The 23,500-nt window shown below is 43.3% G+C and overlaps 1 protein-coding gene across 1 annotated transcript in view; it reads right to left on the minus strand.

Annotated features, from left to right (window-relative positions):
* chchd6a (coiled-coil-helix-coiled-coil-helix domain containing 6a) overlaps positions 1-23,500 on the minus strand; it is a 91,810-nt gene that overhangs the window by 31,398 nt on the left and 36,912 nt on the right. The window contains exons 6-7 of the mRNA XM_079495724.1: positions 20,877-20,947; positions 3,329-3,464 (exon numbers count right to left, since the gene is read on the minus strand). Of these exons, the coding sequence (XP_079351850.1) occupies positions 3,329-3,464; positions 20,877-20,947 (207 nt within the window). The remainder of the gene's footprint in view (positions 1-3,328; positions 3,465-20,876; positions 20,948-23,500) is intronic.

A 23,500-nucleotide genomic window follows, 5' to 3' on the forward strand; every position in this document is an offset into this window, starting at 1 on the left:
TAACTTCTGCATGAGGCTTTCACAGAGACGGAGTTGCAGTTTCAGTAGAACTAGCATGAGAAATGCAATATCAACTAATTTCTTGTCACATTGCTCTCCTAAGAAACAAAACACTATTTTTAGAAATAGATTGAATTGTTTTCATATCAGTGCTAAGTTTGATAAACGCAGGTACACTGCATAGTTACATTTAACAGAAATCCCTGTTTGTTCCTCTCTGTGCTGTTGCAGCCATGCTGCTGTGCCTGCCACAGGGGAGAGGGGGTGGAGCCATGCTGCTGTGCCTGCCACAGGGGAGAGGGGGTGGAGCCATGCTGCTGTGCCTGCCACAGGGGAGAGGGGGTGGAGGTAGTTGCTTTTACAGACAGTTTGAGGAACCAATGGAATTAAGAGGTTCCTTCAGAAGCGCTTTGTGACACTTTTCATTGATTCAATATTTTCTTGCTAAGTGGTATCCTCCCGACAACGACGATAGTTTCACGTGGCCATATGGACAAAGACGTGTCATAACTGATTCCCGCCCTATCGCTATGCTAATAGAAGAGCACTGAAGCAGCAGGAGTGGACATCACACCACTCTGCATGCCTCGTGCAGCTAGTGCCTGGCCTGAGCAAGACAATAACTGGACACTGTTTTGAACGTGTTCGTCAATGTATCCAACGCTGTTGTCAACGTTGAGTCCACATGGCTAGTATCACGTCACTTGACTCGAACTACCCTCGACGTTGAGAAATGCCGCTAAAAGGTCACCCAATGTGTTTGCCAACCCAGTGACGCCTATGCAGACACGAGTTGGAGTGACGTACATACAGAAAAAACAGACAGGCGGCTCAACGAGTAACATCACAGCCTATGCTGATGACTGTACGCTGTAGTCTTAAAGACAGGCACATCGAGTATCTGTGGACACAACGGAAGGCAAGGAACTTTCTCAGCTTTCAATATGACAAGGTCAAAGTCACAGAGATGCCTCGGGGGCCAATCAGCTCACAGTACCTTGATGTGGGCTAGGCTGGACTGATATGTGGGTGAGAAAGGCACACACACGCACACACACACACGCATTCAAGCACACACGACACGCAAACATATATTCAAGCACACACACACACACACACACACACACACACACACACACACACACACACACACACACACACACACACACACACACACACACACACACACACACACACACACACACACACACACACACACACAAACACACACACACACACACACACACACGCAAACATATATTCACACACGTTGTGTATGACTGTGCAGTTCATAAAGAGCTTCTTCAAAGGGTCTTCATTTCAATCCCTGTTATCTCACACCAGCTAATATGCAGAGGAAATCCACACACACACACACACACACACACACACACACACACACACACACACACACACACACACACACACACACACACACACACACACACACACACACACACACACACACACACACACACACACACACTGAGCTGATTAGTACTGCAGTGCACCTTGGGAGGAACATGATCAGAACAGAGGAGAACATCAGCGAGGTACAGTGAAGGATGAGGTGTGTGTGTGTGTGCGTGCGGTGTGTGTCGCATACATACATGTGTGTGTGTGCATGCGTGTCTGTGCGTGTGTGCGCGGTGTGCATGCATACATACATGCGTGTGTGTGCATGCGTGTGTGTGTGTGTGTGTGTGTATACGTACGGACAGGGCGCTACGTGTACAGAATGCTCAACTACACCTCAACAAAGTTCACACAACCCGATTCCACTCCTTCTGTTTTCCCTGTCAGTATCTACTGTGAGAAGTTGGAAAATGAAGGCTCGGCGCTGGTGAGTGGTGATACAGTATGAGATCCTCCGTTTCTTGATATTTTGGAATAACACACTGTGCCGAAACAGATGGTGGGCTGCTTTGGTTTGAACGCCTTGGATCACCAGGTATAGTGAGAGGACACAATCGTACACACTACACACAGCTTGTTTACAACAAGAGTCAGTCAACTCATGTTTGGGGAAACAAACTTTCACACTATTCTGCAGGGTAACCATGTTGTTCTAATGCAGCTATAGCACCCTCAACTTGCATGGAGGAACGCTGTGAAAACAGACCAATAACTGCATTGCTGACAACTCATGGTCTATTTTCTCTACCTTTTTGTTTCCGGGCGTCACACAGATGCTTTTCATTGCGTGCGTTAACTGACATCTTTCCTGCTCGCTCTCTAAAATTAGAAGTGACGGTACACACCGGAATGACAAGACCATACTGCTGCAAACACAACTATCTTCCACTGAGTGAGAGGAGAGCCTGTCACTTTTCAGGGAGATATAGTCCCAAAGCCAACACATTTGGTTGTGCTGTGGGGGACTTGCATTTCTTTGCTTTACATCAGCTCATCTTTTGACTCCGAAAATGACTCGGCTCCCAAACTCCCACAGTGTCACTCGGCGAAAAGTAAGGAGAAACACACTCATGTAGTCTAAAATATCCAGATATTTCACAAAATGTGTGCAAAACTTCAAATGACAGCCATGCAAAATGCTGGAGTTGGCCATTCAAGCATGGACCGTGTGGAGACAAACCAGCAGTGTTTTGACCCAAACCTCCGGGCTACACTGGGCGCGCCAAGTATCCGCATCGCTGGCGGAGCGGAACAGAAGGAGCACAGAGCTTGTTAGTGGCTACACAGAGAACGTTTGGCATTCCTTATAGTTGCGTACAGACCAAGAGAAGTTGCTTTTTTTCTCCCAACACCCCAGGTGAGATACTGACAATAGCTTTGTTATTTGCCGTGTTTTGCATATCTGTCCTGTCCAGATCATCATCATCATTTACCCCTTTTATTTTAACATTCCTTCCCCTGGTGAGCGATGTACGGTGGGCTATTCCCTTCCGTCTGAGGAGAGTTTTATAACAATTTATATACATTTTATAGTGTCATCAAATGGGCTACGCACACATGCGGAAATAGAAGACTTGCGCAATGTTAGGATTGAGCTTACACACGACCTAAGGCATACTCACACTCAGTGGGTGGTTATAAATTAGCTGCAGCACGGCAGCAGACCAATTAACAGTACATGCCCAGTGTAGCCAGGGGGTAAGGCTTAATATACTGTATATATTCATCGAAAATACCGTGGATGATTTTCAAGCTCACAAAGCATTGCTGCCTTTAGAATTTGTAATGTCCCTGAGACGTCGCACAGAGATGTCCAAATTAACTTTAACTTCAGATATTGATGAACAGTTACATAATTCAATGGTTTTCACGGTTACATTTCAGCCATGCACTCATTGGTACGGGCGCTCACCTTCTTGGCGGCATCGATGCACTGCATGTATTCTTTGGCGAGGTCTGAACAGCGCAGCGTCTGCTCTCTGTTCTCCTTGTAGCAGGTGAAGATCTGGGCCTGCAGGGCGGGGCACACCCCCTCCGTGCAACGAGCTCTGCAGAGGAACAGCGACACCATCAGGTGAGATCAGGTTACGTAAAAAAATAAAAAATTAAACATTGTAAGGGCCGTATGCATCGAAAAATCTACTAATACGAACTAATAATCTGTTCTTAAGGCTGATTGTTTTTTTTGTTTTTTTTAAAGATATTTTTTTTGCGGCTTACGCCTTTTATTGGTTTTTGAAGGGACAGACAGTAGGCTGACAGGAAACGGGAGAGAGATGGGGGAAGACATGCAGTAAAGGCCGTGTCGGGCTCGGGAGTCGAACCCGCGGCACACTGCGACTGGATTACCAGTCGGGTGCCCAGACGGTTACGCCACCGCCTGGGCAGGCTGATTGTTTTTAATCACTTGCTTACATCAAAATATCTGGTGGTGTGAACAATACATTGTCCATTCACTGTACAGTCTACAGTGCATTGTAGTATCTGTATTAAATTGAGAAATCTTAATTACAAACACACCCACACACACAAACAAACACAGCCGAATGCAACAATCTCCTGCCGAACATTAAATAATCAGTTGGCAAACATTTACCTAGATGGGAAATCCTCAAAACTCTACTCAAAGGCAACCTCACACAAATCAGGGAATCGGTGAGCCGTTTCCCGCCGCTGACCGAAAGGACAGTTAATAGTGACTCATTGATTTGTTAAATAGCCAGAGGCATTAACCTCGATGAGCCCGAGTAGGATTCTCCATTGCATATCCCCTGCACCATTTTCTCAATGATGGTTTATAAGAGCTCTCCACGCTGGTTTAAGTTCCAGTCCCAACCCCAGATTGTCCATCTGGCCTCTTAGTTGATGTTTGCTCTGCACTGACTCTTCCAATTTCCCTAGTCCAGGCTAATCCCTATCAGGCCCCCAACCCTGTACTGTCCGTGTCAGCGATTTCTGTAGATGTACCACCATGTCTGCATGGGGAAAGGCTCATGGAGATGTACCACCATGTCTGCATGGGGAAAGGCTCATGCACAGAAATATCTTGAGTGTTAACTGAAGTCTGAAAGTTCTAAAAGAACAGATTCATATAAGCTCTTGTCCTATCAGTGACCTCTGGCAGGGGTTCTCAACGTTTTTGGCCGGGGACCCCCGGAAATGCTTTGGCAATGTCTCGGGACCCCCGCCCCGCCCCCTCCCGACCCCCAATATAAATTGACTGCTACAATAACCTTAAACCATTTTGGGCGGGAACCCCTTTTGGTGTTTTAAGCATTGTTATAATTTAGCTATTGAAAAATAGCTAAATATTTTTTTTTTTTTTTTTGAAAATAATTTGGGGACCCCCTAAAATAATTTGGCGACCCCCCGAGGGGTCGCGACCCACGGGTTGAGAACCCCTGACCTCTGGAATCACTCCAGCAGCTAGCCCACTACCCTGAGAGAGATTCCACATACTGGAACAGCGGGTCTTCTAACTCCGCCATGACGTCTGTGGACAAGAGAGTCTCCGGCAGTCTAGGGCAGTGCTTCTCAAAACCATGCCAAGGACCCTCAAATTAATATACATACTAGGTGCCAGGGACTCCCAGAAGAGAAGATTTGTGTTAAAAAAATCTAATTCATGCAAAACATTCAAATACTTTCAATATTTCGTAAAAACATTCAAAAATAGCAGCTTGTACTATATATTTGCTATTTTTTGAACAGCCACATTTTGCTGGGGACTTTCCGACCCCACTTTGAGAATCACTGGTCTAGGGATCGCTTCCCCACAAGACAGTCAACATGGACTCTTAAGTCGGACGCTGTGAGCTGAGCTCCTTTGGGAAGGTCAAGTCAAGTCAAATCAATTTTATTTAAAAACAGCCGACGACCAAAGTGCTGTACACCAAGAGAAACAAAAAATAAAATATGTATATAAACTCTATAAAACATCAGAAAACACAGTAGGGGCAGCAAGCAATTGAGAATTTAAAAGGCCTGGGAGAATAGGTGTGTTTTCAGTCTGCTTTTAAAAATGTCCAATGAGGGAGCAGACGTAATAGTTAGGGGTAGATTGTTCCACAACCTTGGAGCATCATCTTTGCTTTGGCTATTCTTTTTGGAGAAACATTCTGAGATGTGAATCTCACCAGTGACCTGATTGTCCACTGGCACCTTACTTAGACATCTCAAAATGTAATGAAACTTGCTGAGCACATTCATGGTCATGAAATCAACTAAGTACTAATAGAGAGAGAGAGAAGGGAGATTGAGATCTGGTGTGATGCATTAATTACAATTAATTATCAGCCAGTGTGATGCATTTATGTTCCATTCGCCTACAGTACTGTATACAAGTAAGACGCGCAAACGCGGGAAGCGAACGCAGCTTGTAAATTGCAATAACAACAATTAGAATAAATTATGTACTTTTTAAGGTTTTTTTGAAGTTAAGTTTTTTTAAATTAAATGTTTTTTGAAGTTATTGTGTGTGTATGTGTGCGTGCGTGCGTGTTTCTTTTTTAGTTTTTTTTTTTTTTAAGTTTTTTCTTTAAGTTTTTTAAGTTAAGTTTTTTTTTAAGTTAAGTTTTTTTTTAAGTTAAGTTTTTTGTGTGTGCGTTTTTCCTTTTTAAGTTTTTTTAAGTTAAGTTTTTTTTAAGTTAAGTTTTTTTTAAGTTAAGTTTTTTGTGTGTGTGTGCGTTTTTCCTTTTTAAGTTTTCTTTTTAAGTTAAGTTTTTTTTTAAGTTAAGTTTTTTGTGTGTGTGTGCGTGCGTGCGTGCGTGCGTGTGTGTGTGTGTGTGTGTGTGTGTGTGTGTGTGTGTGTGTGTGCGTGCATGTGTGTGTGTGTGTTTTTGTGTGTGATACAGCTGCGCCCTCTGGTGGTGGGCGGGTGGTGTTACAGCGTGACACACACACACACACACAGACACACAGACGTGATCTGCTGGGTCTCATAGTAAATGCTCACTGCGTTCGCAATCACTGCGTTCGCAATAACTGTATATTGTCACTGTCTGGTAGAAACATTGTATCTATTATATCTGTATATCAACAAGCTTGTACATTAGCTATTTTTTAAACCTTTTGGAAAATGTTTGAGTATTGTTTTTAATCTTAACACTTAGGCCGCTAGCATTTATTGAAAAATTAGGATCTAATTCACGCCAGCATTTTTTTCATTTGAGCTCTTATTTTGAAAAGCCGCCATTTCCGGTCCATGAGCAGTAGTCATAACCTAGGAAGCTACACGGAGCGGACAGGCCTTGTTTACCATCTGAAGCCAGACCGGAGCTCTGGAGAGCTCTACATCGTCCGATCTGTGCCGTCAAAGAAACGCTGTTTTGACCAAAATGCCATCTGGGACAAGGAATAGGAGATACAGGCGATTGAAAGAAATGGATAGAATGGATTATTATGGCGACGACGATCTAAGATGGGCGATCCAGTGCTGTGCTAACAACACAGCTAGCTAACCGGCTAACGTGAGTAGCATTGTGGCTCGAGCAATCGAACGCGCTATAAAAGCCCAATTGCCAAAGGCCGTCGGCAATGGCGTTAAGCGTCAGTATCAAAATTAGGCTTCAATTGACTTTAATCGTCGGCAATGGCGCTGAAAGTATTAACCTGTAATGACATGCACAAAATAGCGCCGCTAATAGCCGGGGAGCCAGCACCAAAAAATTTAGAGGACCTGTGATGTCATGACATACTTTTTATTTGTGTTTTTTCTATTCACTTGGTCATTATGGTCCACAGAATAAAAAAAGAATGAGAGGCTATAGAGCGTCGCAGTCCCGCCTCCTACCCGGGACCAGGAAATGAAATCCAATGCATTATTCTCATAGACATTTCGTAAAGTATTTATTTAAAGACGGTTACGCCGCGGACAAAGCCAACTCGAGTCGTGACAACTCATGACAACACAAACAATATTTTGGACCAAACAAATAATTAGAAAGAAGAAAACAACAAAAAAAAGTGTTGTAACCTGCCGTTTTTTTCTTCTTTCTAATTATTTGTTTGGTCCAAAATATTGTTTGTGTTGTCATGAGTTGTCACGACTCGAGTTGGCTTTGTCCGCGGCGTAACCGTCTTTAAATAAATACTTTACGAAATGTCTATGAGAATAATGCATTGGATTTCATTTCCTGGTCCCGGGTAGGAGGCGGGACTGCGACGCTCTATAGCCGTCATCACAAATGTGATGAGGTCAGCACATTTGGGCAAGAGGATATGGCCAAATTTAGGTGAGTGTTTTTCGTGCAAAACTAATGCTTGGAATGGATTCAGAATCATGAAAAACCCCTAGTTTGACACGCCACATGCTACTTAAAGTATGATGACATTTTGCCTTATATTGGTTGTCTATGGTGTGGTATACAAAAATGGCCATAACTTTTTTTTCGCGATGTTTCCGGCAGAGCAGACCTCTCATTCTTTCTCATTCTGTGTACCTTAATGACCAAGTGAATAGAAAAAACACAAATAAAAAGCATGTCATCACAGGTTAATCCTAAAAAATTGAGCTTTTGGGCCTGTGGCTCCCCGGCTATAAGTTGAAAGTGGTTAAGTTTGTCTGTGGAATTAATACATATTTAACCAATGAAACAAATTGACATAAAGTATTAACAAGAGTTGACTAAATAATAAGATCCATTGGAACACAGGTTGATTATTCTCCATGTCCTGTAAAGTTACGTTTTGGGACACACAGTTTAAGGTTCCTGCCCAACAGTGACGATACATCTAAACATGTCCATCTTTTGACAACAGAACAATAATCTAAAAATAAATGTGTACATAATATGTGATGCATTGCCGATACAGTATATGGCATTGGGAGCCAAACGCCAATTCAATTGATAAAAGTGACTTAACCAAATAAGGCGTGAAAAGGAAAGACAAAGGACCGCCCACACTCTCCAGCAACAAGCCAGCATGAGCTACATATGTACAGTGCGCTACATACGTGCCGCGAGGCAGAATAGTGCAATTAGCGAGAAATCACAGCTAACTGAATGGGAAATAATTAAAATGTGATCAAATGAAGCAGAGAAGCCTTTGAGGAATTAAATCAGCTGTGTTTAGTGTGATATGAGGGTTGTACTGTAATTGGTCTCTGTCTGTCTGTTGGTCTGTCAGTGTGATGGTCTGTCTGTCTGTTGGTCTGTCAGTGTGATGGTCAGTCTGTCTGCTGGTCTGTCAGTGTGATGGCTAGAGACTGATTCATACTGTCTGTCTGTTGGTCTGTCAGTGTGGTGGCTAGAGACTGATTCATACATATGACAGTGTAGTGTCTGTCTGTTGGTCTGTCTGTGTGATGATGGCTAGAGACTGATTCATACATATGACAGTGTAGTGTCTGTCTGTTGGTCTGTCAGTGTGATGGCTAGAGACTGATTCATACATATGACAGTGTAGTGTCTGTCTGCTGGTCTGTCAGTGTGATGGCTAGAGACTGATTCATACATATGACAGTGTAGTGCACCCCGAATAGCCCATCCAAAGCTCACAATGTGCCGTGGCTGCAACGCATTGTGAGCTTGCAGAGCTGCTATTGTCAGCACGCAAAACCTTCATTCAACAGAACAAAGAAATTAGGCATTACCTGCATGACAGGCTCATTGCAGAGGTGCCTAGAGTAATGTCATTTGACTGATTAAGGTAGAGTAGAGACAGATACATAACAAGTAACCACACACACACACCATTATTTTCAGCCTGTTGTGTGGAATGGAGCTGAGCACAACGCACACAGACCCACCTGCACGCTAGACTTGCTACAACCTCCTCGCTTGTCTACACTCCATCTTTGCACAGCAGCCTTCTGTAGCGGTGTGCTCTCTGAGGAGTGTTTAACAGCGCCTTTAATTGAAAGCAAATTAAAGGCTCTTCTCGGCTTTGATTCGCAGAGGAGCGCCGGGCCCGGCGATTCAATTACAACACGTCCGTCACACCTGGCTGGCGCGCACACAGGTACGTATAGGCGCGCACACACGCACACAGGTACGTATAGGCGCACACATGCAGGCGCACACACACACACACACACACACACACACACACACACACACACACACACACACACACACACACACACACACACACACACACACACACACACACACACACACACACACACACACACACACACACACACCTGCCCAGAAGCAAGAATCTCGCTTAGTGTGGCAAGATAGCATTAAAGCATGCAGCTGTTGTTGTTGCTCTAGGAGCAGAATCGCCCGGCATCATTAGCTTAGCTTGTTTTCAGGTTTTATAAGGTCCTAAACATCCTAGATTGTCTCATTTTGAGCAGAAAAGGGACAAATAAGCGTGCATGCGGCTGCGTAATAACTTCTCAACAGGCACAAAAATTAAGGCTCGGCCCTACCTGGGGCCTCATCAAACCCTGTACACTCAAGACACTGCCCTCGCTGCCACCCTGAGATCTCCATACTGTATATGAAGCTAACCTGTTCTGACATTCCATATGTTGATCTGACTCATCAAACCCTGTACACTCAAGACACTGCCCTCGCTGCCACCCTGAGATCTCCATACTGTATATGAAGCTAACCTGTTCTGACATTCCATATGTTGATCTGACTCATCAAACCCTGTACACTCAAGACACGCTCCATATATGGCCAGTACAGAATTCATTCCATATGTTGATCTGACCCCCCCCATTCCAAAGCACCAGCGCTCGCCCAGCAGTCTACCGTCACCCAGGCGGATGCGTGCACGCGACTTCGCCCTTTAGGGTGCTCCTCGCCCTCAGGAGTCTTAAACATTATGTTATAATTTAGCTATTGAAAAATAGCAGATCTACAAGCTCATAGCGCGCCACCGAGTGGCGCGCTACGAGCTTGTAGGTCTGCTATTTTTGAAAATAGTTTAAATGAAAGCCTGCACATGATTCAGGCATTTTAGCCAAAACTGTATCCGACCTTCCATTTCTCTCTCAAATCCTTGAGAAAGCAGCGGCAATCAGACATGTGATTTTCTACATTTATTCATTATCTCCAAGATCTTCAGCCAGGATTAAACGCACATCATACTGTAACACAGACAGCATTGGTGAAAGTTGCAAATAACCTCCTAATTGCAGTTTTTCGTTAGACCCTAGAGCTGCATTAGACACCATATCGCATCCTATTACAGAGATTACAACATTTAATTGGCATTAAAGTAACTCCTTTGAGCTGGTTTAAGTCATATTTATCAAATCGATTTCAATTGTAAGTTAATAGATTGAGATTCAAGATTACTATTGTTATATCTTCTACAAGCACCCAAGAGTAAAATGATTTTGGCTCCTAATTGTAGCACCAATAGCAAGAATAACAAAGAAATAAGAATCGCAACAATGGTAAGCAGAAGTTAGAGTGAAATAATACAGTACTGCATGTATATTCGTCATTGCCCCCTTGGAGGTGCTTGAACGTGTTGTGTGCATGGGTCCTACTGCTAAATATTATGTACGCACGCACAGCGCAGTAAGTGTGTATATCCATCTGCACACGCGCACACACACACGTGTACACGCACGCACGTGTACACACACACACACACACACACACACACACACACACACACACACACACACACACACACACACACACACACACACACACACACACACACACACACACACACACACACACACACACACACACACACACACACACTCACACTATTCAATAGCATCCTATCGAATTGCTGGTTTAAAGAGGCAGCAGCCTATCAGATTGTTGCGTTTCCCCACGTCGCCCTATGGAGCTTCCGCTCTCTTCTCTTGTCTGTACATTTCTCACACCCTCCTTTTCATTGTCTCTCTCTCTCTCTCACACACTGCCTTCTGTAATCTTTCTCACTAATGACGCACAGAAACTCTCTCTCTCTGCCTGTCCGTCTTGTCTATTGGATGCCGACTCAGATAAGGAACTTTAAGAGGCCTTCAGCATCAGAGCATCGGGTTGTTTCATTAATCGGTTCTGCTGAGCTACTCAAAGACCAAAACACTCTGCCTGTTGCTGTGTGTGTGCGTGTGCGTGTGCGTGTGCGTGCGTGCGTGCGTGCGTGCGTGTGCCTGCAGTGGCGTATTTACAATAAGGCCAGTACAGGCCAGGCGACCACCTGGCCGAATCCATTTGAAAAACACAAAAAAGAGAGAGGACAAACACCAGACCTGAGAACTATTGGTGGGCAGCGGATTGGCCGTTGTGCGTAGAGCATGACACTCAATCACCCATTGTAATGCAAATGCATGAATGCATGAATGCCTTTAAAAAAAAAAGGCAGTGTGGGGGGGTGGGTGTGGGTACGACACATCTTGCCAGCCCAAAATGCAATTCCTGGAAACGCCACTGGTGTGTGCATGTGTGCACACGTGTGTGTGTGTGTGTGTGTGTGTGTGTGTGCATCTGCGCACATGCATGCATCCATGTGTGTATGTGACAATGTGACAATTTGAGGGAGTTTTCTGCCCATCTGTGAGCTGTAAATATGACGCGCACACACACACACACAAACGATGAGATTAGTTGTTTAATTAATGATGCGGCTCATTATTTTTAATCTGCGCCAGCGAAGGCGGAGGCACACGCGCACAACAAAGAGGAGCGAGACTTGTTAACCACGCAGACGAGACGAGACGGAGCGAGACGGCCAGGGAGAAATGAAAGGGGGTAGAAATTGGAAATTGGAAAAGACGCAATGAAACAACAACTACAAAAAGCCGGTGCCGCCGTTAAAGCTCCGAGCCTGATAAGAAAGGTGCTTTTATCTTCCCTCAGCCACACATCCTAGCAGAGTTGATTTGGTCCGTTTTGCCTTTAATGGCATTAGCTGTATGAACATGAAACAGTATTTGTCTTCCCTTTTATTTCTATTTATAAGTTGTCAAATATAAAACCGTGCCAGCGCCGCTACACCGCTGGCAAACAATTCTTGTTAAATCTTATAGAATGGCAGGTTCAACACAGTATACTCTGACAAGTGTAGACACTATGAAAGCAGGAGATAATTTATCCATTTGTAGCTCAGAGAGTGTACAAATGGCACTGTCATGGTTAAATCACAATTGTACTGTATAGTAATGGACCCAGGGGAGGAATATACAGCCTGTGCACATAACTCTTGTAAATTCCCATATATTTCCCATATATTCTTTGGAATGACAATGTTGCATCTTTAAATATTCCCAATGTTTTGCAATCCTCAAAACTAACCCGTTTCACCCTTGCTTGTGGTGAAATTATGTCTGAGTGGTATTCTTATGTCTGCCTACAACCTCTATTTCAAATAAAACAGAACTCACTGGAATTATTTTATTTAAGTTCACATTATCAGATTTTCTTCCCAAAAGGAACACCCACTTGACCCTTGTTACCTTCCCTTATATACCAGAAAGGAATATGTTTCCCAACAGGGAAATAGCACACTGGATGACACATTATTCCAGGCATCCAGGGAACACAGCTTTTCTGTTCAAATGTAAGTCCATTGTACACATGCCCAATGATGTGGTTTAAATCCTCTGAAAAATTAACTACTGTACGTTTTCTTCCCCCCAAAAAACATCCCGGCTTTGCAGTGCCTTTATCTCTGCTTTTTCTTTGTCCTCATGTATTATGGTGGGGTTGGGTCTTTAATTTTAAAACAACACATCACAAAGGTCACTATGCTTTCTGTTGAAAAATACATAATATAATAATAATTATTATTATTATTATATATTATATATATATTATTATACATTGCATCCAGACTCAGATTCAAAGACAAAATAAGTTCATAACCATAAAATCCTCCACCTTCTATTGCTTGTGATGAGTGTGCACTTTGTTGTGTTACGTGCTGTACTTATGCCACTCCTGTGGCATAATGAAATGTGTAAGCTACAAAATAAATAAAAAAACATATAATGCTGAAATATGAACACTGCAGCCATTTAACTCACATAAAAGGACCATCATAAAAGCTCATAAAAGAATGTGAAACTAAAGTAATTTAACGCCTCAGAACAAGCTCGCTCACAGTGTGCCATTGTCACTATCAAACAATTCACAAGTGTTTTCTTACTTTGCTAAGCGTTTAAGACAGGTGATACTGTAGATATAGTGTACAGATTACTCTTTAGTGTCCAGGGAGGGGGTGGAGAGGGGGGGTTATGCATTTTTAATGTTGCAGATATCTAAGAGTGCATTTATGCACGGACCACATTTCCATCTGCACAGGGCCACCATCTCACACTGTCTAAGACTATTAGAAATATGGTAGAGGGATGGTGACAGGCGAGATAAACGCATCAGTAAAATCACTATTCGAAAACTACTTGGGGAAAAAAAGTGTAACAAAATGAGACATGACCATGTTCCACCCATCCTTCTGTACGCTGGACATCTGTGAGTTTTACAATAGATTTTTAAGAACTTTTAAAGTCTTAAAGGTATATTCAGTGATTCCACTTAATTCAAATATCACTTATTTTTTTGGTTTTGTTGTGATAATCCTCCCTACTATAGAGTGTGCTGACCATATAAGGAGTTCCTCCATGTCCCCAGTTAACCCCTGGGAACAAAAAACCTCAGGGTTCGTTTTTGGCTAGGTGGCCCAGCCTTCATCCAATCAGGATAGAGAGGTGCCTTCCGCCAATCATGATCGAGCGGGGACGGGCCTTGGTGTACGTGCTGTTGGCCTGTTGCGTGTCCCTCCACTGTAGTGCATGCATGTGCATTGTGCACATGTTGTTACCAGGGCAGACCGGGGGGTTTCCCAAATCACGCAAATCACTGAATGCTCCTTTAAAAGTGTTTTAAAATGGTTTATTTTGCACATGTTCATGTAAATGCAACACTGCACATCATCTTTCATAAACGATCTTGGGATGATATGACAACGCTGCAACAGTGGCTTGTTGTGCAATGAGACCTGCAGTGTTAGTGACCAATTCTACAAGGATTATTAAAGCTAGCCAAAGAGATTAGGGGAAAGACCAAAGCCCCAAAGAGAGTAGGGGAAAAACCAAAGCCCCAAAGAGAGTAGGGGAAAAACCAAAGCCCCAAAGAGAGTAGGGGAAAGACCAAAGCCCCAAAGAGAGTAGGGGAAAGACCAAAGCCCCTTCTCCTAAAGACAAAGAGAGTAGGGGAAAGACCAAAGCCCCTTCTCCTAAAGACAAAGAGAGTAGGGGAAAGACCAAAGCCCCTTCTCCTAAAGAGAGTAGGGGAAAGACCAAAGCCCCTTCTCCTAAAGAGAGTAGGGGAAAGACCAAAGCCCCTTCTCCTAAAGAGAGTAGGGGAAAGACCAAAGCCCCTTCTCCTAAAGACCAACGCTGTTCCCAGAGTGTTATTATTAAAGCTAGCCAAAGAGAGTAGGGGAAAGACCAAAGCCCCTTCTCCTAAAGAGAGTAGGGGAAAGACCAAAGCCCCTTCTCCTAAAGAAAGTAGGGGGAAGACCAAAGCCCCTTCTCCTAAAGAGAGTAGGGGAAAGACCAAAGCCCCTTCTCCTAAAGAGAGTAGGGGAAAGACCAAAGCCCCTTCTCCTAAAGAGAGTAGGGGGAAGACCAAAGCCCCTTCTCCTAAAGACAAAGAGAGTAGGGGGAAGACCAAAGCCCCTTCTCCTAAAGACCAAATAAGCCCCTTCTCCTAAAGACCAACGCTGTTCCCAGAGTGGAGATATACATACAGAATAGGCTATATACCTAGCCTGGGTTACAGCCTGCTTCGCTGCGTTCTGTGCATTTGTTTTGTCACTTCGCTACTCAGTCTGGAATGGGTCCTATATCTCCAAGGTAGGTGGGACATGTAAATGGGTGAAATCGACCCGTGGCTTCGGATTGGTCCGTGTTGCTGGTTGGGGAAAAGAAACAACAGTTCTGGGCCTGGAACATAATGTGTTCTGCTGTTTGATCATAGTTTGTTTTAACTTTATTAAAGACCATCCCTTTCTTTGTATCTTAGTTATGTACTCAGCCTATTGGTTTTATACCTGTATATATGTTGTGTATATCTTAGTTATGTACTCAAGCTATTGTTTTTATACCTGTATATATGTCTGGCCTTGTGGGGAAAGATGGTGGGTGGGTGGGGAGGATTGGGAAAGGAGTTGTGGGAGAAAATGTAAAAACAAAGAGTTGTATTTTCTTTCTGTGAAACTTGGATATGATGTCATACTCTTTGAATAAAATGTATTTTTAAAAAAAAACTTAATTAAAGACCACCAGCTTCTCCTGTGAGGGCTTCAGTGATTTCTGGACGTCCTCCTTGTGATGCAGTGCAGCTTCAGCGATGGGTCTAAACCGGTGGTTGGTGTGTTTTATAGAATCCCGACACACAACACACACTGGCTTTTGACATTCCAGACAGAAGAGTTTGAGTTTCTCAGCATGCAGACTACAAAGAATCTCAGGCCCTGTTGAAGCTCTCTTATGTCTCTCCTGTATGAAGGTCTCACACAGGTTCTTCAGAGACAGGTTACAGGGTGAAAAATCCATTGAATTATTATTCTTACAAACTGGACATTCCTTTATATCCTTCTCTCACCACCATTCCTGCAGACAGGTTTTACAGAAGCTGTGGCTACATGATAGGAGAACAGGATCTTTAAATATGTCATGACACACAGGGCAGGAAAAATCCTCTTCTGAAAAAGATGACTGGGAAGCCATTTAGTCTCTGAGTGAAGCTAAAACACTCTGCTCAAGACAGGAACTCAGCCAGTTATGTTGTGGTACCAATCAAGTTTACTTTCACTTTGAATCCTGCTTCTCGTAAAAGTCCAATTCAGCAGAAAGAGCTAGTCCGCAGCAGTTTCAAGTGGTCAGGGTCAGGATTTCCTCCTGTAACTGTGGAAAGACAGTCTGTCCCTCCTCACTCACTGGAAGTTGTGTGTTTGGTCTGAAGGTGAATCTTGTTATTTAAATGAGAAAGGTAACAACAGGGACAACACTATACAAGTTATGTTTTTATCATCTCAGAGTTAATTAACCCTTTCACACACCGAGAGTGGAGGCAGCCATGCATGTCACCTGCCAGGCCTGAGGTTTATTTGGTTGTGTATTGTGTCGTGCTCCAAAGAACAGCAGACCAATGCATACAGTTGGAGGCCATCGATATTGTCCTTTTCTTTTTGCTGAGGTTTGCGTGATCTGCGCAAAAGGACAGTTAACCCATTTTGGGCGGGAACCCCTTTTGGTGTTTTAAACATTGTTATAATTTAGCTATTGAAAAATAGCAGATCTACAAGCTCATAGCGCGCCACCGAGTGGCGCGCTACGAGCTTGTAGGTCTGCTATTTTTGAAAAATCGTGAAAATATTTATTTCAGAAAACTGGAGGATTTAGAAGGATTTTTTTAAATTTTGAGGTCAGGCCTAAATGGGTCAAATGATAAGGGACAATATCGGTGGCACCCAACTGTACATCTCACATTAACCCTTTCACACACCGAGAGTGGAGGCAGCCATGCATGTCACCTGCCAGGCCTGAGGTTTATTTGGTTGTGTATTGTGTCGTGCTCCAAAGAACAGCAGACCAATGCGTAAGCACATCGTGAGCTTCCATCCAATATAGAAACATTCCATCAACATTCTATGTATGAACATAAGTACAGTCTATCAACAGTTATCCTTAACAGGCATCTGACTTTGGCAGTGTATATCCTAGTAGTCCCGTTTAGGAATTAAGAGGATAAAACATTGCTCACTTGCATGCACACACACACACGCCCGCCACAACAACATAATCAACTGCAACTGCTACTAAAACGCTGATGCATGTAGTTCATCATCCAGGCAACTCTCACAGACAGCTGAGCTTCACAAAAATATTATTATAGTTATCATCTTTAAATGATAAAAAACACTTAATCCTGGCAGTCAATGTGTTAAACTGGCACAGCTAAAAAATATATGGAAGATAGATTTCATATCCACCAAAAATATCATCTGTATATGAAATATATGGAGACTAAGACTAAAACTATGGATTCTCTATGATTTAGTTGTATTGACAAACAGCACAGATTCAGTTAGTTATCCCTTTTAAGCATTGTTTTTTTATATCAGTTAAAGGATGACTTTTACGTTATTTCATTAGTTATATCATAAATGTATCCACACTCCAAACTGAGGCCATTGTTGTGCTAGTCTTGGCCAATGTCAACATATGGCACTGACGGTTGCTTTTCAAGCACAACTATGAGGTTGTAAATGTTTGTTTCCCTATGGCTCTCGTTTCTGAAACTCTGCCACTCACTCCAGCCATCTTCTGTCACTCTGTCTCTCTGTCAGTCTTTCTGTTTCTCTTTCCCAGAAACGGGTTACAGTGTGAGTTACTGTAAAATATTCTTTTTTATGTAGCTTACTGTCTATCTTTTTCTCTCTCACTCTTTCGTGTCTATTCAAATGAGAAATTCACAGGCAGGAGGTGCACATACTGTAAAATAAACTACAAAGATTAATATAACTATCTTTTGGTTGCTCACTCTCTCTCTCATTCCCAGGCGCACTTGCAGCAAACATAACACTGATGTCTCTCTTATCAGCCCATTTCATCAAGGGTACGCTTCCACATGGCTCCTGACTGACAGATGTCACACATGTCAATCACACATCTACGCGCACGCACTCACACACACTCACACAGTCACCTTGAAGGCTCTAAGGCTAGGGAATTTAATTGTGGTGTGTGCGTGTGTGCCTTGTCTGTCAAACACGGTGAAGCCTGACTTATAGTTTGTCGCATGATGTGATGCTTGTATTGTATTGCGCGAAATAGCAGATCTACAAGCGCACAATGCACCACAACGCAGCACGGACATTAGACATGAGCTGCTGCCCACCAATCAATTACCGAGGTGGTTTTGAACTTTGATTTGGTGATCCATTGATGCTGAACTTGGAGTAAGAATGGAACCATCATTCCCAGAGTGACATTAATCCATTCTGGGCGGGAACCCCTTTTGGTGTTTCAAGCATTATGTTATGCTTTAGCTATTGAAAAATTGCAGATCTACAAGCTCGTAGCGCGCCACCGAGTGGCGCGCTACAAGCTAGTAGATCTGCTATTTTTGAAAAATCGAAGAACGACTGACATAGAAACATAGCTTTTTCAGAAAACTGTCAGGATAGTAGCCTTCACATGTAGATTTAGATAGTAGTAGCCTTCACATGTAGATTTAGATAGTAGTAGCCTTCACATGTAGATTTAGATAGTAGTAGCCTTCACATGTAGATTTAGATAGTAGTAGCCTTCACATGTAGATTTAGATAGTAGTAGCCTTCACATGTAGATTTTCGGGTGTCACATTTGTGATATTTTTGGGACATTTGTTGAGCAATCAAATCCGGATGTTACGTTTCTGATGCACACCATCCACCCACAAGTCAATTTTAATATAAGATACAGTATAGTTATCATATATCTTTGTCTGTAAAGGTCCCATTTAATTGCGAAAACATATAGGCAGTCTGATACCTGGCCGTAGTTGATTAGTCGTGCGCACATGTGCGCACACACACACACACACACACACACAAGTAATCTCTCTCTCTGTCTCTCATTCCCAAAGGTAGATAACAGAATTATACAGAGCCTAAACCAGGACCTAGACAATGTTGACAGCATGTAATTGAAGTAGACTGATACAGTAAATTACCTGCTGAAACTGTGATCGCTTTATCTTGTGTGATAAAAAACACACGCTACACACATGATCCTCCTCCAAGGTGCGTGCACGTGCACACACACACACACACACACACACACACACACACACACACACACACACACACACACACACACACACACACACACACACACACACACACACACACACACACACACACACACACACACACACACACACACACACAGGATTAGAGGTGCTGCTGTAGCATTATTCCCCAGAGGTAGAATCACCTAGTATAGATTGCATGTACAGCGTCGGCACATATCACACACACACACACACACACCCCTCTGGTGTGTTTAATCTGTGTGTAATGGGGATCTCTTTCAGCCAATAGCGCTCATCCACTCCAGATAAGCATGAAAACGCTACCATAACTAGTGTTAGTATCAGGCTTAAAAACGTCAGCTCGGGGGAATCAGTGTGACTGAGTAGTCAGCAGGTAGAATAACGGTGGGGGAGAGGCAACAGCTTGGATTTATGCCTGGGTTGTATTTGAATGGGGGAGGGAGGGGGGGTTGGGGTACCTAAGAAGACTACCGAGTCCAGTGGTTTCTGGATCAGAACCCTGGATTTGAAAACCTTAAAAGCGTTTGCGTTTGCGGTCATTTTCACAGCATGTTTATTTTATCCCGTTATAACCGGGAAAGCATCCGTGTCATTTCAGATTTTTGCATTGGGATAATAAGATAATAAGCTCAGCTGCTATTTTTTAACATTTTAGAAAAATCCTGAAAGTGTTGAATACATTTTGAATTAGGACAATGTTTGAGAACTGCTACTGGGCATAGAAGGCATGTACTGTAGACGAGTCCCCAAGAAAAGGGACTTGAATTTCATGTTGTAGGACCTTTAACACATTTACTGGCGATATCGCCTTTTCACGCCTATTTTCATATGGTGCTCAGCGCCGAAATCACCTTTTCAATTTCACACCTTTTTATGAATTGATTACTGGCACCGTGTCCTGTACGCACTCATAAGACTGCGGATCGGGTGCGATAAAAAAAACCAAAAAGAAAATTCTGCTGGCTTATGCCGTCTATGGGGACGCACATTTTAGAATCATAAAAAGATTCTTCTTTTTGGGTCAAAACAAGCTTGAGTTGCGGCTCATTTCTCTAAACGATATGATCCTCGGTTACAAAAAGTCAGTTTTGGGTGGATTAAATGACAATCGCGGGACAATTCTACGCTCTTTCCAAGGAGCTGTTGATAATCCTCAGGTGGCAGTAATGAGGTACCACACACACACACACACACACACACACACACACACACACACACACACACACACACACACACACACACACACACACACACACACACACACACACACACACACACACACACACACACACACACACACACACACACACAATAGGAGGAAGCTGGGGTATTGTTAAACTCTGCTTAATCAAAGCAGCCAATTAAAACACTTATCACATTAGTTGGCTTTGCTCAGGGGAATGTTTGTTTGCATTTAAGTGCTTAGCAAAATAAATGGGAAAAAGAGGAGATTGCTATCCACTGCTGCTTATTACACCACTGTGTGTGTACGCTGTGTGTGTGTGTGTGTGTGTGTGTGTGTGTAAGTGTCCTCCGTGTCTGAATGCAAGCATGCGTGCGTCAGGGGGTTTGGGGGAATAACATGTCGTCACCTTTGAAACTCTGAGTGTGAGTGTGTGTGTGTGTGTGTGTGTGTGTGTGTGTGTGTGTGTGTGTGTGTGTGTGTGTGTGTGTGTGTGTGTGTGTGTGTGTGTGTGTTGTGTGTCTTACCTCACAGTAGCTTGGGTCTTGGAGGCAGCGTGGTGGAATTGTTCACTGCTCTGTTTGAAGCGCTCCATGTTCTACAAGTGACAGACAAAGTGGTGGTTATTGTAGTTCTAAGTGTGATTGTTTTTTGTTTTCTGATGTGTTTTTCACTTGTTTATCCTGTAGCCTGTATGACTTCTCTCTCCTGTTTGGATGACATGAAAATGTATTTTCTGTTAACGAAAGAGCTGGAGTGACCCAGAAAGACCCCTGTTAAGAAACACTCTATAGCAATTATCACTATCAGATTATAGAGCCACTTAAGAATTAACAACAAAACGTTTCAATTTTTAAACAACATGTCGCTTAAAAAAGTAAAATAAAAACGTTCTTTCCGACCTCTGAAAGGCTTCTGCTTAATCCAGATCTATTTGGATATACGGGGTCTGGATGCCAGGAACTCCCCCAGGCAGACAGCCGTTGTGTGCTGAAGACAAGCAGTTAATCCACAACAACTGCAGTCCTTCAAACACACATCGTCCTCCCAACACCCAGCATCTCTAGGATATTTAAACAACATTCTCCGCCAGCTCGGCTTACATTGGATGCTGTGCCCGTTTCTTTCAAGGTATTTCCAGTATTCTGTTGGATTTGGGAAGTTTGGGGAGGCTTTACTAAAGCTAAAAGTACAGTAGGCCTACAGAAATCTAATTGACGACTGAAACAATAAAAGAGCTATATTTAATAATAACCACTAATTACTTAGTTTAGATTGGCCTACATGAGTTTATGTGTACACTGTAGTGGAACTGGAGTTTATCCAGTACATTAAGCGAGAGTAAAAGAGTAACATTCCCACCCACTCTCTCATTGATAAGAGAGAGGTTTGACCGGGTTGACCACGCAAAAAGGCTGAAATCCCCCAAACGCAGGAGAAATGCTGGCGCAGGTGCAGCGCAGGAGAAACGGTCAAATAAAATGACTCTCCTGCAAAACGCAGGAGGGTTGGTAGCCCCGGTGTGTGTGTGTGTGTGTGTGTGTGTGTGTGTGTGTGTGTGCATGCGTGCGTGCGTGCGTGCGTGTTGTGCTAGTGGATTCTGTGGTGTACAATCCACTCCTTATCCACTGGGAGTAAGGAGTCTTGATAGCCAAGTGTTTAGGGTGCATACATGTACCACATGGGCACAAAATCCCTATAGATTCAGGGCCGATTCGACCACTTTTATTTTCCTCAACTCAATTTACAAAAACACTTACACTCAACGGACCACAATTAATTTACAGGATATGCATTTGTGACAATTAAAACCTCAATCAATCAAATGCTACACAGATGGTATGGTGTCTCTATGACCACTGTGTGTAACAACCATTTTATTGCGATTTTCTGGAATGCAATTTAAAACAAACCCATGGAAGTACCGCTCCAAAACGAACTCTGGAGATAATCTTGCAAATCAAAGTCAATGGAGCCACACGTCATAGATATGTCATAGATGACTAGATTAATCATGTCATAGATGGCTGATGTCACATGATGCCATGTGGACCTTAGGATCCACATGGTTTCATTTCTGAGGGGCACTAGCCTATGGACTTTTAATGACGTAAACAAACAGCACCCCACGTGACGTCAAGTGGCAGCCAAGTACTTTAAACAAACAGAATTAAACAAACAGAAGTGGCAGCCAAGTCTATGGAAATTCAAATGTTTGTTTAGAGCATTTTTTTAGTACAATGTTTGTTAAAAGAAGTGAGGCGCCCCTCACTTCACACAAGTGTGATTTTTCAATTTTAAATCTGTTTAAACCATCCCATGTCTGCCTCACTGAATTCTGTACTCTACTCATTCTTCTCCAAGTAAAGACTAGGGCAGGCGAAACATGTGACCAAAACAACTTAAGCGATCGATCTACATGGCAACAAGGTTCTTGTAGATCGCTTATTTTAGGCAAGCATTGTCGCTGTGTGTAAATTAGACTCAAGGCGGCATCACTGCTCGTTATGGCAAATTATAGGGATTAGCTGCCTCGTTAATCCAGCATCTGGCACCTGCATCGTCTCTCACTCCTCATACTGGCACCCATCCGTCACCCCCTCCCCCCCCCCCCCCCTCCTCCTCCACCTCCTGCTGACAGGACCACCCGCTCTTCCATTCACCAACCGCCGTCACCTTGCCTGTGGTACCGCACAACCAAGCCCTGATACTCAAACACGGCGTTGTTGTAGCCCAGGATGGAACCCAGAACCTTCCAAAGATGAGTGCTCTACTGACCGAGCTACCCAGAGCTACAGTAGCTGGACATCCTATCTGAAAGTGGTTATTACTTGTGTGCCAGTACAATTCTATGACTTAAAACTTTCCTGACACAATCTCAAAATGAAACGGTGTGGTTCTGGTACACTCCAGAACCAAGGCAACAGATCTGCTGATCTGCTGGGGGAAAAAAAGAATAGTAGAAATCGGAAAGTTGTAGGTAAACTTATGCTATTTGCGAGATAACAGATTTTGCTCCAATGAATCCATTCCAGTAACGTTTAAAAGTCCCTGGCGTGAATCTAATGCATTTTCCTGCTTTTCTTGCAGTACCGTCGTCTGGACTGCAGAAAGGACCGTTCTATGCATGCTACAATTAAACCATGGAATT

Source organism: Electrona antarctica (genome assembly GCF_951216825.1).
Source record: "Electrona antarctica genome assembly, chromosome: 2".
Classification (NCBI taxonomy): domain Eukaryota; kingdom Metazoa; phylum Chordata; class Actinopteri; order Myctophiformes; family Myctophidae; genus Electrona; species Electrona antarctica.